The sequence below is a fragment of the Corythoichthys intestinalis genome, chromosome 2 (genome assembly GCF_030265065.1).
Source record: "Corythoichthys intestinalis isolate RoL2023-P3 chromosome 2, ASM3026506v1, whole genome shotgun sequence".
Lineage (NCBI taxonomy): Eukaryota > Metazoa > Chordata > Actinopteri > Syngnathiformes > Syngnathidae > Corythoichthys > Corythoichthys intestinalis.
The window spans coordinates 30,788,426-30,804,470 of record NC_080396.1 but is presented as its reverse complement, the minus strand read 5'-3'; the positions used below and the strand labels follow the sequence as shown (position 1 = coordinate 30,804,470).

The window sequence follows — 16,045 nt, the reverse complement described above, 5'->3', positions numbered from 1 at the left end:
TAATTACTCTTACATTCAGGTAATTGAGTTACTAACGCAATTACTTTTTGGGAGAAGTAATTTGTAACTATAATTAATTACTTTTTTTCTGGAAGATTAACAACACTGGCGGCAGGAACCCTGCCACACAAAAAAACTACAAATGTGCTGACTGCTTTACGGCATACGTCACTTTCTCCTTTTCCCATTCCTGATAAAGACGGAAGTCGATGCGAATCCTTTCGCGCAAATGCTGCAAAGATGGCAGGGCAACAAGAGACAAAAAAATTTTCTGAGGAGGAAAAAAAAAGGAGAGGCTACCAGGATATACAGAATAAACATTGGGCCGGCTTTCACTCGCTGGCGTGACGCCCCCCGCCGACGAGTTCAGGGTGGGGAGGGGGGTTAGTCACACTAAGCCACACGGTTGCAAACCATCATTATGCTATTGTTTTGCCACAACTGGATTCATTACCTTATTACTATTTGTCCTTTACACAGCCGCTGGAAATAGAAATGTTGTTTAATCTATCTGCAGGGACCAGGAGATTGATGTTTGATTCATTGATGATTTTACGACACTGTTCGGGTGTGCGCTGGTCCTCAAGGGTATTTGTCTTCCTTAAAACACTACCACTTTTGTCCACCAGCGTCGCTAAAATTGACCAAACTGAAAAGTTGCAAAGTGTTTGGTCTAAAGCTGTCAAAAAAGTAGAAAGGTTGTAAATGAGTTTCCAGACTTTCAGTGCTGTGTCTCAAATGTCATATGACAAAGGTGCAATGTGACAACAGTTTCTTTTAGGCAACTTTGGTTCATCTAAACTAACACTGTCAATAGTAAAATTGGTCATAGTTACCATGTTGTAAGTTTTGGATTCTTGGCACAAGCTCGCAATCTCGACCCAAGGAGGGTTCAGTAGCTAATCTGAAATCTTAATGTGAGATGGAGATTGTGTCACCATAGGGACGTAACAGTTTTGACAATACAAACGGTCATGATCACCTAACACGGCAATTAAAACAGCAAAATTACAGGTAACTAAGAGAGAGTATCAAGACTTCCTTTTACACAAATACAATGGTTGCTTTCAAATAAGCAGAGTGCCCAATGACCATGACCATGATGTTTTATTTGCCTGTTTACACTATGCTAGGTGGACAGGCTGCTGCGCTAAACTTTGCAACCACGAAAATAGCTAATTTGCTTGATTTTCCACCGTCTACGTAATAGTCAAACTTCAGTATATTAGTGCATGTCTTGTGCTTTTACGAACCAAGGATGAAGCAAGTTTTCACCAAAGAAAGATGACATTCAGAAGTTGGACATAACATTTGTGCAACAATTGTGACCTTGAACAACATTGGACACTTCAAATGGAGCTCTTAACCTGCATTGACTGCACAGTGACTAATCCATTGATCACTTAGGACTGTTTCATAAGGACAAGAAGAGTGGCTTCATAACAGAGACTCGTGCAAGTCCATGGAGGTTTGTTTGTTGTTATACTCTGATCAGCTTCTTCTTCCGTTACTTAAGAGTGACCTCGTGCTTCTGGAAGCATGGCAGTGTGTCTACTATAAAAGTGGGTCAGTAGGAGGACAGGAAATCTCTCTTCTCTTGTCTGTCTCCCTGTGTTGTCATTAGGCATGTGCTGGTATGAGATTTTGACGGTACGATAACCGTGGGCAAAAATACCACGGTTTCACGGTATCACGGTATTGCAATTATAGCTCCAAAATGTGTTATTTTGAGATGTATGGGTTAAAAAAATATTTTTTTCCCATTGAACAGGATTTTTTTTTTTCCAGAACATAGTTGCAAATTGGAACATGAATATATTGTTAAAATAAATTATCAATTAAAAAAAAAAAAAATTTAAATAGGGCTGTCAAACGATTAAAATTTTTAATGGAGTTAATTACAGCTTAAAAATTAATTAATCGTAATTATTCGCAATTAATCGCAATTCAAACCATCTCTAAAATATGCCATATTTTTCTGTAAATTATTGTTGGAATGGAAAGATAAGACACACGACGGATATATACATACAACATACTGTACATAAGTACTGTATTTGTTTATTGTAACAATAAATCCACAAATGGCATTAACATTCTTTCTGTTAAAGTGATCCACGGATAGAAAGACTTGTAGTTCTTAAACGATAAATGTTATATTTACAAGTTATAGTAATTTTATATTAAAAGTTAACCCCTCTTCATGTTCTCGTTTTAATAAAATTAGTAAAATTTTCAATCAAAAGTAGAGTTAATATAATAAAAGTAGAGTGACCAAAGTCTAAGTTTTACGTGTATTTTGCATAGCTATTTTGATATGGAATGCCAGTTCATTTTGCATTGTTGTTAAACTATGTCAGAATAGGGCGTCATTACTATAGACTGAAGTGCTTTTCTTTTTGTGAACATTATTTTTTTGGGGAGAGATAGCACAACAAAAATAATATTCCTTTCACTAAACAATACTTACAGTGAGGAGAACAAGTATTTGATACACTGCCAATGGGTCCCATTGGCAGTGTATCAAATACTTGTTCTCCTAACTGTATGTCTGTTGTGAAGGAGTTGCCAATAAACGGCGCGGTCCAAAGAACGCCTGTGTCCACTCGCCTTTACTGTATAACATATATCTGTACATATCTTACCCAAAATACAACAAGAGACACATAATTGCCACTAAAAGAAAGAAAATTTACCGAAATATGTGTGGAGCACAAATAGCAATCTGCATTGCATTGTGAATACAGCATAAACGTCTCACAACTACTAATTTTCCCACGTTGAGAAGAAATAACATGAGTATGGAACGGCGCTGCCCCCAAGCGGCCGGTGGCATTCTCTTCACTCTTAATGTCCATAAACGGCCTCATTGTAATCTGTTTGAGGCAATATGCGAGATTGTCATTCACCCAAGCGCCAGCAGAGGGCGGCAAAACTCCATAACAACAAGTAAGCGTTTCACTGTACTGTCATTTAAATCTGTCTGAGCGGGACATCTGCGTTAATTGCGTCAAATATTTTAACGTGATTAATTAAAAAAATTAATTAACGCCCGTTAACGCGATAATTTTGACAGCCCTAATTTTAAATAAAATTAAAATAAATACAATTTATAGACTATACCCACAGCCACAGCTCAAGTTGCTCAAGATTAGAGCAAGAACAAAATGATTTCTATAAAAAAGTAAACACTTGTGAATAATGTTTTTTTTTTATAATTCTACTGCATGACTTTTTTTGAGGGTGGAAAAGCTCAAGTGAAGTTCGCCATTTTTAGCCACTGTGTCAGCTCTAGTCTACATGATGTCATGCCTATGTGTTAAAAATCATAAAAGATTCATAAGTTGATAAGTTAGTTAAAATGTATAAATAAGTTTAAAGTGTAAATATTGTTGTGGAAAGGTTTCCTCTAAACAACAACAACAACAAAAACATTGGGAGCGAGACCTCTCCTTGATCCAGCGAACGTAGATTTGTGCTTAGGGCAAGAGCATCTTTCGCAATTAGTGATCTTTGATGCTATCTCCTTTCCCCCTTCATTCAAGCGAATCAAGCTTGTTTTCTCACTCTGTGGCTGTAACACTCGACGAAGTTGCTCTCCCAGCTAAGCTTAGGCTAACATTCGTCTTTGTAATTTTTTAGTTAGTTTGTATATTGAATTTGAAAGGAAAACGTGTGTTTTGTTTTTGGCGAACTTTTTCATGATGCTAATCTTTTGAAGTTACTCACACTTGGAGAAACACAACGTTTTAAATATATTCATTTTGCATATTCCACTTACCACGTTTTGAGAGCTGAATAAATTGAAGAAAAGTACGCCTTATGTTTGGAGTATTTGTTTTTGGGTTCACTGGCTGTCTAGCAGATAGCGTCACTTTCACACACAGCAACAAATGGGAGGGGGTGAGCGCTGCCACGCCAAGCCACTTCTGGCTGCATTTATTTTGACACATGAAAAATAGCGAATACCGTACTACGGTCTGACGGAAAATTTTAGTGGTTTTGAAACCGCGACGTTTTCACACCACGGTAAACCGTGAAACCGGTAACCGGCACATGCCTAGTTGTCATGTCCCAACATTATTGCAATGCACTTTAAATTTACAAAACTGAAGGTGCTTTTATAATCAAACAAGAAGATTGACGTTTAAAGGAAATGGCTGCTTTATCCGCCAAGTTGGTTATGCCTGTATGTGCACCTCTCAGCAGAGTTTGAGCTGTGCTTTGCTCCCGATGTATGTGCACCTCTCAGCAGAGTTTGACCTGTGCTTTGCTCCCGATGAGGGAGTTATGTGTTGACATCCCTGCAGTGCAGACAGATGCAGAGGGCACAGTGGCAGTTTACAAGTATTTGAGGGAGGATATACAAGGCTGGGGTGAGGATTGGAGTGGGCAAGTTTAAGAGGGAGGAAAGAGGAAGGGTGGGAGAAAGGCGAGGAAAGTCAACTGCCTGTATTCAGTCATCACACATCCACACAAGCAAAATGAAAACACATGAACGCTATATGTACAAAGCGAGTGGAATTTTTGTCCATTCATTGAATGGAACATTGGTTTTGCCGTCTGGAAACAATCTCTGGTGTAGTTTGGAATAAAGTTCCTGCAGTCAAAGTAAGCTAATCGTGCCCTTATAGTGTTAACCAGTAAAACTGATTTTACTGATTACAAGTAAACAGAAGAATTCTGGAGCATAAGAAGCGCCAAAATGTCTTTTGCTTGGGAATGACAGTTGGTAATTTATGGAGTCAATCACAGTAGCGTTTTGGCTTTCCAGTACACATGACTGTGATACTAAGTGCCTTGTTGTCTCCCTTTCAGCCTGCACATCCTCCTTGCTGAGTGTCCATTTCCTCTAAGTGGGTGAAATGCAATATACCAGTACGCATGGGATAAAGAGTAGAAAGTGATCAGGGTGAGGTTGGGGAAATAGAAACATAATGTTGTCCCCTGATGCACCTCAGCAGTTGCAATCGAGAGGTGCTGTCATTGATTGACAATGCCTCAATTAAATAGTTTTACAGCTTTTATGATTGCAAGACCATCTGCTTGCTGCCCACCTGAGCCTCATTTTTTCAATGGTCCTAACTGACCTATCAAGACAGAGATCTCCAAAATGGGGTAGCTGTGAACAAGTATGCTCCATTATCGCCGACGCTTTTAGGCCGGTTTGTCCGCTCAGCAGCTCTCCCAGACCAAGTGATCAATATTAAAGGAAAGTCGGATCAAAACAAAGACGGGGAATGCTCGCAGCTCATCCATCTCCATCGACTCACTTAAAATTGTTTTGCTTGTGTGAATTGATGTTTGCTTGCTCTCCACTTTTCTGTCGCAAAGCTACACAGTTTTGATTTAGTTAAATGTGTGTGACCCTCTGGAGAATATTCCTTGATATATTTTGGCCCTCTTACATGAGTGGGCAAGTCACTTGTTGATTAGATTTTGCACAATAAGGGAATGCTTGCAGCATGATGATGTTGTGAAAATGTGTTTTCCTTAGGGGTCCAAAAAACTAGACACAACACAGTTGTCAGTTAGTTAGATGGATGACCAGCAAAAACGTTTTATAATGCATGGCGTGCCAGAGATTTGTTGATAACATTTTGTATGCACATTAACTGCTATAGAACTTCTGAAGCGCCTCTACTTTTTTGTGTGGGGTCGTGTTTTAAACACAAGAAAAAAACACTTGTGGTGGTTGCGAAGAGTCACGCTTGCTTACATTTAAAACAAATTTGTAAAAGATGATCATTTTAAACATTTACGCAGAAACATTGTCAGTGTCTCAAAAACTCCATTGTTGTGTAATGTGGTGAGGGTAATGCAATTATATTGCGTAATCAAACAGAAATGGGGATTAAACGTAGGGAAGAAAATCAAATAATGACTTCAATTAATCCCAAGAATCCTGCCTATTTGTTTGGAATTCATTGTTGGTTAATGTCCCTGGAACGGCCGAGGCAAAATTGAGCGCTCAACAAGCACAGGCCCTGTTAATTCACTGCTAATTAGGTTTCACCTCATCTGGTGTCTGAAGGAGGAGAACATGACAACATGTATGGATAGATGAACAACGTTAACGCTTTCACACAACTCTCCTGAAACAGATCATTTAGAGAGTTTCTCCCATGATCCTATTGAAAAAAAAAAAAAACAATAATTTGGTGATTAATCGTTGATATTCCAAATAGCTGTTCAAGAAAATGTAGTCAAAAGGCCATTTGTTGACATTTGTCTCGAGGGTTGCCATCTCCGTTTACCCCTATGAGTAAGTCGGCCACAGCAATAGTCGAAAAGAGAAGAACAAGATAAATCCTGTGCTGCCCGGCTGCTACATAACTGTCACAATCGCAATACTTAAGATGCATTAACTAAATCACTGTAGGTAAGCTTTGCTTTGAAGCCCCATTATCATGATGAATAGCGCTAGGTAGTATCAGAACACGACAGGGCCGAGGGAGAGTGGGAGGCCTTTTTTCTTCTCAATTTTTACAGTGTGGGTGTTAAATGTGAAATTGCTATTCCAGCAATGTTGTTGGGGGAGCAAGTTGCTTTGAGGGTGAGATCGTCATTTTCCTTTGTGCTTTCCTGTTACTGTGACTAAAAGCTTCCACGGATATCATCACAGTACCTTTCTGAAGGTTTCATAACCGCACCGAGCTTGAGCTTTGCCGGGTCATCGAGGAAACGGCAGTGTTGCCATGGTGACAGATGTCGACACGATAAATTTGGTCCATTATGTTTGTTTTATACAACTCCATTTCCAATGCAGTTGGGTCGTTTTGTTAAACATGAAAACAGAATACAATAATTTGCAAATCATGTTTGACCTATACTCTACAAAGACAATATATTGAATGATTACAATGACAAATATTAGTTAAGGTTTTAGCAAATAATCCTTAACTTTGAATTTTAAGGAGGCTCATGCTCCAAAAGCTGAAGCGGGTGGCAAAAAAGACTGAGGCCATGTCCACACCTAACAGGGTTTTTTTTAAACCGAGGATCCTGCCCTAATCGTTGGGAAAAAATAATTGCGTCCACACCTGCACGTATAAAAAAAAACAAAAACAAAAAAAAAAACCTTCCACAGCCAACCGCTTCCATTCATTTTTAAGTACATTTACCGATTTGACCCGAATATAAAACGGTGTTTTTTTGCATTGGAATAAGCCTGAAAAAGAGGGGGTCGTCCTTATATTCGCGGTTTAGACAGTATACCCATTCACGACGCTAGATGGCACCAAATATCATTGAAGCGATGTTCTGTCATGATAGATCTCAGCTACTCTCATTATTTTATTGCAATGTTTTTCCTTATTCAGATTTGTTTCAAGACTACAGTTACAGTTAGACTTCATTTTGATGGTTAATGCAGTTATTGCAATTTTGTTGTTTTATCACAATAGATTGGTTTATTTACATTTCAAAAACCAGAAGCCATTCATTTACGAATGTGATTGCACTTTAGTTTACATATTTAAATGTTCGGATATTAAGATTTGAATGGGGCAAAATAACATACTTTTCCTCTCAAATATATTGTTATAATCATTTGTTTCGGATGTACTGTAATTATTTTCTGTATAAAAATTAATTTGGTGTTCAAAAAGTCTTTTTTCAAACTTGAGTCTTGAAAAAGAGAGGGTCGTCGTATAATCAGGGCCGTCTTATATTCGGGCCAATACGGTATAACAATAAAATAATTGTCCATAATACCATTCTTCAATAAGAGGCACAGCAAGAGTTTGAAAAAAAAAAAAAAAAAAAGGAAGCAAAAAAACGCCTGTCTAATTTACTCCAAGTGTAAACATTGGTCTCATGTGTGACATGAGGACAAGTTTGTCGCAGTCAGTGACGTTTCCAGTTAAATCTTCGGTTATCAGTGTCCACATGATGACGCCACAAACGCAGAATTCGCACTTCTTCACTTTCCCCGTCGTTCTTAAGAACCCTGGTTTAAATGTGCTTGTGCTTGTGCGTGTGGATGATAGGCCAAACCGTAGAAAAATTTCCTCTTTTTGCCAAATATCCTGCTATGTGTGGACATGGCCTAAGAAAGTTGAGGAATGCTCATTAAATACCTGTTTGAAACATCCCACATTTGAACAGGCTAATTGGGAACAGGTGAGTGCCATGATTGTATTTTAAAGGTGCGTAGCTGAATTGCTCAGTCATTCACAAACAAAGATGGGGTGAGTGTCACCTCTTTGTTAACATGTATGTGAGAAAATAGTTTAAGGACAATGTTCCTCAATGTACAATTGCATAAGAATTTAGGAATCTGCAATCTATATAAAGTTTCAGAAAATCTAAACAAATAACTAAGCCTGTAACGATTCGCATATCCAAACTGAAATCACGAAAGTAGGATTCACAATTCTGTCTCGTGGTGTGAGATGATAGAAACCTGACACAACTTCAAACCAAATGGTTTTCAGTTGGAAACGCGCAACTGCCTGCTTGCATTGAAACGGACTCCCTCAAAGGCAGAGAGAGACCGTCATTCGGGTAGGGACACCATCGATTTCGATGTGCAGGTGTTACACTGGACTGGACTACCGCCCAGTAAATAAAATGACAGCTACGTGGTTTCACTTAGAAGGGATGGATTATGTTAGTTTGTTGTTGAAAATAAGTTACATGACCAAGTTACAAGTCGCCTTTTTCCTCCGGAAACCTTAATACTTCTCTCTCACAACCATTTGTGTACACTTCTGTCTTCATTAAACCGCAGCCAAACCCACAGTGTTGTCTCGTGTAATGCACGTGCGCAGTGCCCGCTTTGGCTCACGCATGCAGCTCTCAGCAGTATCCTTCAAGTTGATGACACAAGCCAACACTATATTGAGGTAGTAATGAGAAAGATACTGTAGCTGACTCGGGTGAGCCTAAAATTGAAATCCCTCTGTGCACATTTACAATTTTTTTCAGTTGCTTTGGTACATTTTGCAGGTCAGAAACTCGAAACTAAGTGGTAGATGATGGATGGAGGGAGGGAGGGAGGGAGGGGGGGGATTAGGGATGGATAGATGGATGGATACTCTTTAATCTTCATAACGTGTCACTTGTGCACATAAGAAAAGCAGTTTCTTCTTTGAACAAGTTGCAAATATATTGGTGCATCCATGCAAATGATTCTCTGACTTTTCCTAAAGCTACATTATCTATAGCTGACACTGCTCAAAATTAGGGTTGTTCCGATCATGTGTTTTTTGCTCCCGATCCGATCCCGATCGTTTTAGTTTGAGTATCTGCCGATCCCGATATTTCCCGATCCGATTGCTTTTTTTTTTCTTCTCCCGATTCAATTCCAATCATTCCCGATAATTTTTCCCGATCATATACATTTTGGCAATGCATTAAGAAAAAAATGAATAAAACTCGGACGAATATATACATTCAACATACAGTACATAAGTACTGTATTTGTTTATTATGACAATAAATCCTCAAGATGGCATTTACATTATTAACATTCTTTCTGTGAGAGGGATCCACGGATAGAAAGACTTGTAATTGAAGAATAAATGTGACTTTGTCTATTGTGACTAAAATGTTGCCATCTAGTGTATTTGTTGAGCTTTCAGTAAACGATACAGTAGCCATTTAACTGTTCTGCCCAAATGCATGGTGGGAAGTGCAACCATGACTGTGCGTAGTGGTACCAATTGATATATCTTCTCTTCGTTGGGAAATAACATAGCGTGCCTACAAAAAATCAATTACTACCTTTCTTCCCCACATTGCTTCCCACGATATTTCTAATCATAGGGAGAGGGATTGTAAGGCTTTAGCTAATTAAAAAAAGGCTCCAAAGGCTGCCAAAATTCACTCTACTCATTTTACGCTGCCTTTTAGCTCTATATATAGGTAAAACGGCGTCATTACAGATTGAATGCGACAATGCGTGAGTGGATCGTGCAGCGCATGCGTTAATTGTGTTAAATATTTTAACTTGATAAATTAAAAAAAAAAATTAATTACCGCCATTAACGGGATAAATTTGATAACCCTACCTTAAGCCTAAACAACAGGCTCTGGATGAGTGTAACCTATTATGTCTGTAACGTTAAATACAATTAGAAAACGGTTTTATAAAAAAAAAAAAAAAAAAAAAAAAAAAAAAAAAAGGCATGTCTGATATTTTTTTGCCGATTCCGATACTTTGAAAATGACGTGATCATCCCGATCGATAGGGATCGGGACATCTCTACTCAAAATGTATTATCACAGGTCTTTATTGATTAGTTTCACCTCCGTGCAATATTTAGGCATTAGTTGATTGCACTGTAAATGCAAAATAGCTGAACATGCCATAATAAGTCAAAAATCTATTCTAAATTAGTAAATTGCTCCTAGGTGAATATTGTTAAGTACTTATTTATTTATTTTGCGTACTATTAATATGACATTTTCAGGTGAGTCGTTCCATAAAATGATAGTATTATTCATTCATTCATTTTCCATGCCGCTTATTCCTCACGAGGGTCGCGGAGGTGCTGGAGCCTATCCCAGCTAACTTCGGGCAGTAGGCAGGGGACACCCCGAACTGGTTGCCAGCCAATCGCAGGGCACAAGGAGACACACAACCATTCACGCACACACTCACACCTATGGACAATTTAGAGTGTTCAATCAGCCTACCATGCATGTTTTTGGGATGTGGGAGGAAACCGGAGTTCCCGGAGGAAACCCACGCAGGCACGGGGAGAACATGCAAACTCCACACAGGAAGGCCGAAGCCCGGGATTGAACCCTTGATCTCAGAACTGTGAGGCAGACGTGCTAACCACTCAGCCACCGTGCCGCCTATGATAGTATTAATATAATTTAAATATTTTTCACATTCAAAAAATATCAAATCGTGGGCCAAGAATCGTGATACAAATCGTATTGTGAGTTTTTGTATCGTTACAGCCCTATAAATAACTGCCTGTAAGCGACAAGGCCAAAAAACTGGATCTCCGTGATCTTCGGGCCCTTAAACCACACTGCGACACAAAAAGGAATGTTACTGCAAAGGAAATCACAGAATGGGCACAGCAACACTTTGAGAAACCATTGTCGATAAGGAAAATAAACCGTGCCACAGCCGTTGCTAGATGAAACACTACAGTGCCAAGAAGAAGCCATTTCTAAACAGGACCCAGAAGCAAAGGTGTTTTCTCTGGGCCAGGTGTCATTTAAAATGGAGTGTGGCAAAGTGGAAAACTGTTCTATGGTCAGAAGAATCGCAATTTGAGGTTGTTTATGGAAAACTGGGACACCGTGTCATATTGGCTAAAGAGGACAAAAACAACCCTTTTTTTTTTTTTTTTTTTAAAGCGAGCTGATAAAAAGCCAGCATCTGTGATGGTATGGGGCTATTTATGTTAGTGCCAATGACTTGGGTAACTCACACTTCTGTGAAGGCACCACTTATGCTGAAACGTACATACAGAATTTTGAAAAACATGCTGCCATCCAGGACACCCCTGCTATTTTCAGCAAGACAATGCAAAACCACATTCTGCACATGTTAGTTCGTAAGAAAAGTGTGGGTAATAGACTGGCCTACCTGAAGTCGAGACCTGTACGCCTTATGAAGTATAAAATACAGTATTTCGCACTCTGTACATTCACCATAACTTCCTAGTCGTGATCAATGAGAACTTCTTTGTCTGTTTTGGTTTGTCTTTTTTCCCCATAATGTCAATTATTGGTTTAGGCGCATTAACTCTACCCCCTTGACCCTCCCTACCGAGGTACATACCGAACCATAACTTGTGTGTACCGTTACACCCCTAATATATATGGCGAAAAACACTCATGACTTGAAGTTCTGCTCTGAGACCCCCAATTTGGCCAAATTTCAAAATTGTCCTATATGCATGCGTGATACATCATTGGAAAGTTTGATACTGTATCTCAATTTTCTTTTTTGAATAGGAGGGCATTTAATTTTTTTTTAAACCCCTAAACCCTAACTCGAGGTGAGAGCATGAGAGAGCATAATTAAAGACACCATGATTTTAACGAGATATTATCGCATAGACAATGAGACCCAGGAGGTTGATACAAGAGGCAGCGGATTGGTCAAGATACAAGGAGCAACAGGTGAAATTAATGGATAATAACATGGACAAGAAACACAAGGGCAAAATCTTAACAAAACTCTACTCAAGGCATGAAAGTATTTAGGTTTTTTTTCTGATTTTTTTCTGATTTTTTTTTTTTTTTAACAAAAGTTCCAAAAATTTTACAGTACTTCCTCTTCTGCTTTTTCTGGGAGTGTTTCGGAGTATAAAACGTATATATTTTTGTTTCTTTTGGCAATGCCTTTGTATTTCTGGATTACTTTGTATATATATATTTTTTAATTTAAAACCTGATCCTTTTTACTTGATTCCAAAATTGCTACGATCGACCCGATTTCCGATCAGGTGATCGGGGACATCCCTCGTGTATATATACCTACTGTACTTATGGTGCGTTACTCTAAGCCAAATGCTATTTTAAAAATTCTATCAAAATAGTTGTTATTTAATTTGCTTATCCTTCAGTTGTCAGTAAGTTAAACTGTGGCAACCTTATGAGCTTGACACCTGTTTTACACCACAGGTATGTTTTTCGGATCCAACTACAAAACAATTCTAGTAATTTTGGAGGTCTCGGACCTGAAGTTGCAGCAAAAGGATAAATTAATGTTTGCAGAAAAAAGGTAATAGGTAAAGACTTTTTTCCCCCAAAATTTATTTTTAAAAAAAGTCTTCATGGACATACTAGTATATGAAAGTGTGGTTGAATGCACACATTGAAGAAAGAGCTGAATATACTTGAGCTTGAGGAAATCAGCTGGAGTTAGAAGAGATGCAGCCGGATGGAAATTGGGGACAAGAAAAACAAAAAGAACAAACAGATCAAAGCAAGCATCCCCCCCCCCCCCCCCCCCCACCATTGAATAAAAAGCGGATGTCCGCTTCCCCTGGCCAACTCACTGTCACTTCCTTTACTGTACATCTGACATCACAACATCTCTGGAATGTTTTAGTCACCACACTGTATCTCTAGACTGAACTAAGCAGAACATTCTTCCACCTTTCATCTGATCATGGGATCCAAACTGAAAATGGTTGACTTCCTGTAAACAGCGAGTCAGCTCACAGGAGCACAGCTGTGTCTTAGGGGGGCAGGCTATTTTTATATATCCACTCTTTGTTTTTATTTCTCTCACTTCCAGTCCTCCAGCCACCTCCTAAGCGACCTGCACCACTGCCCTCATTTTTGCTTCAGTTTCTGTTTTGTTCCTAGATTTATTGATTTAATTTTTCTTGATCTGTGAACATGGCAAGTAAGGTTGCATTGCGATTTACCTTGATTCAACTTTTGAAGGCCCGGTGCGATTAACTTCTGTTCTCTCTACAGACTCCTATTCGGCAGCAGGCAGCGAGGGTAGCATCTCCACCTCAGTGGCGTCCCTGCCTCCGCTGGCTTCGAGCAGCTCGGCCCCTAGCTCCCCCGGCTCCAAGCGCTCCGTCAGCACATTAAAGAAATGGCTCACAAACCCCGTTCGCAAGCTCAGTGCTGGGGCCACAGCCAAAGGAGAGCGTCAGATTCGCAAACTGGAGGGAAAGCCTCCACCTCTTCCATCCCACAGTCAAAGCCAGGATCTGGGCAGCTCCTTGAGGTCTGACGAGCCTCTCACAATTCTGCCTGTCACACATACAGAACTGGTGAGCATGAAAATGTTATTTTTTCAGCCACATACTACAAACACACGAGGCTTCACCTGCCTTTGTTCAACATTTGCTTAAGTAAACTTGAGGCTGGTTGGGAGGGGAACAATGGTGGTTGCTGTCTGGGAACTTTAGAAGAGACGTTTTTAGTGTGTTGAAATGCATAACAAGAGCAATAGAAGGGCTTACTCTTCCTGCTTCTAATTGAGCCTATTATAAATGAGACCCTAATTTAGTCGGGGACTTTTCTAAACAATACCAGTATTACCTGCGATGAAAATACACTTTTTTGCCGTACATGAGGTTGTTAGTTTACAAAACTTATGCTCCTTTTTCGTCAAATTTTGATTTCAGCCGTGTAGGTAGTAAGCATGAACGAGCAACCACCACATATACTGTGGCGACACACTATTTCACTAGTTTTAGATAATACTTTTTAACAAATTTGTGCAACACAACCCTATGGACAATCCTATCACAACCTACTAGTAGTAGTAAAGTCATAATTACTCTAAATATTTCCATGGATAACATGCCAAGGCCATACATATAAAACAATATAGCTGGAAAAAATTATTTAGTCCGAAACTACGCTTACCTATACTAGTCCTTCTCAAAAATTAGCATATTGTAATAAAGTTCCTTATTTTCTGTAATGTACTGATAAACATTACACTTTCATATCTTTTAGATTCATTACACAAAACTGAAGTAGTTCAAGCCTTATATTGTTTTAATATTGATATTTTTGGCAAAAAAGTCAAGAAAAACCACAAATCCATATCTAAAAAAAATAGCATATTCCATCTGACCAATACAAAAAGTGTTTTTTTAATACAAAAAAAGTCAACCTTCAATTAATTATATCAGCTATGCACTCAATACTTGGTCGGGAATCCTTTTGCAGAAATGACTGCTTAAATGCGGCGTGCGGGAGGCAATCAGCCTGTGGCACTGCTGAGGTGTTATGGAGGCCTAGGATGCTTCGATAGCGGCCTTAAGCTCATCCACAGTGCTGGGTCTGGTGTCTCTCAACTTCCTCTTCACAATATCCCACAGATTTTCTATGGCACAGGTGTCAAACCGATTCCAGAAAGGGCCAAGTGGGTGCTGAATTTTGTTCCAACCCATACAACGCAGAGAGTTTAACCAATGAACTTCCTGCTGAAACAAGCAGCACCTGACAAAGTTAAACTGATTACACATGTAAAAGATCTAATTGGTGAAAAGGTGTCCTCTTCATTGGTTGGAAAGCAAACCTGCACCCACTTGGCCCTTTCTGGAATCGGTTTGACACCTGTGCTCTATGGGGTTCAGGTCAGGAGAGTTGGCAGGCCAATTGAGCACAGTAATGCCATGGTCAGTAAACCATTTACCAGTGGTTTTGGCACTGTAAGCAGGTGCCAGGTTGTGCTGAAAAATGAAATCTTTATCTCTATAAAGCTTTTCAGCAGATGGAAGCATGAAGTGTTCCAAAATCTCCTGATAGCTAGCTGCATTGATAAAACACAGTAGACCAACACCAGTAGCTGAAATGGCACCCCAGACCATCACTGACTGTGGGTACTTGACACTGGACTATTTCATTCTCCCCAGTCTTCCTCTAAACTCTGGCACCTGAATTTCTGAATTACATGCAGAATTTGCTTTCATCTGAAAAAAGTACTTTGGACCACTGAGCAACAGTCTAGTGCTGCTTGTCTGTAGCCCAGGTCAGGCGCTTCTGCCGCTGTTTCAGGTTCAAAAGTGGCTTGACCTGGGGGATGCGGCACCTGTAGCCCATTTCCAGCACACGCCTGTGCACGGCGGCTCTGGATGTTTCTAATCTATAGACTCAGTCCACTGTTTCTGCTGGTCCCCCAAGGTCTGGAATCGGCCCTTCTCCACAATCTTTCTCAGGGTGCGGTCACCTCTTCTGGTTGTGCAGCGTTTCCTGCCACACTTTTTCCTTCCCACAGACTTCCCACTGAGGTGCCTTGATACAGCACTCTGGGAACAGCCTATTCGCTCAGAAATTTCTTTCTGTGTCTTAGCCTCTTGCTTGAGGGTGTCAATGATGGCCTTCTGGACAGCAGTCAGGTCGGCAGTCTTGCCCATGATTACGGTTTTAAGTAATGAACCAGGTTGGAAGTTTTTAAAAGCCTCAGCAATCTTTCGCAGGGGTTTTGAGTTAATTTGTTGATTTAGATGATTAGGTTAGTAGCTAGAGTGTCTTTTCATGATATGCAAATTTTTTGAGATAGTGATTTTTGTTTTTTCTTGACTTTTTTTTGCCAAAATCATCAATATTAAAACAATAAAAGGCTTGAACTACTTCAGTTGTGTGTAAT

At 39.5% G+C, this 16,045-nt stretch overlaps 1 protein-coding gene across 5 annotated transcripts in view; it reads left to right on the top strand.

The window, feature by feature from the left end:
- Window positions 1-16,045, top strand: part of arhgef25a (Rho guanine nucleotide exchange factor (GEF) 25a) — a 98,385-nt gene that overhangs the window by 43,891 nt on the left and 38,449 nt on the right. For 4 of the 5 annotated variants that reach the window (XM_057818453.1, XM_057818435.1, XM_057818445.1 and 1 more), the window contains one exon: window positions 13,405-13,712. In XM_057818453.1, coding sequence (XP_057674436.1) covers window positions 13,405-13,712 — 308 coding nt within the window. Of the gene's footprint in view, window positions 1-12,258; window positions 13,331-13,404; window positions 13,713-16,045 lie in introns of those variants that run through there. The other variant, XM_057818468.1, reaches the window with a different exon arrangement.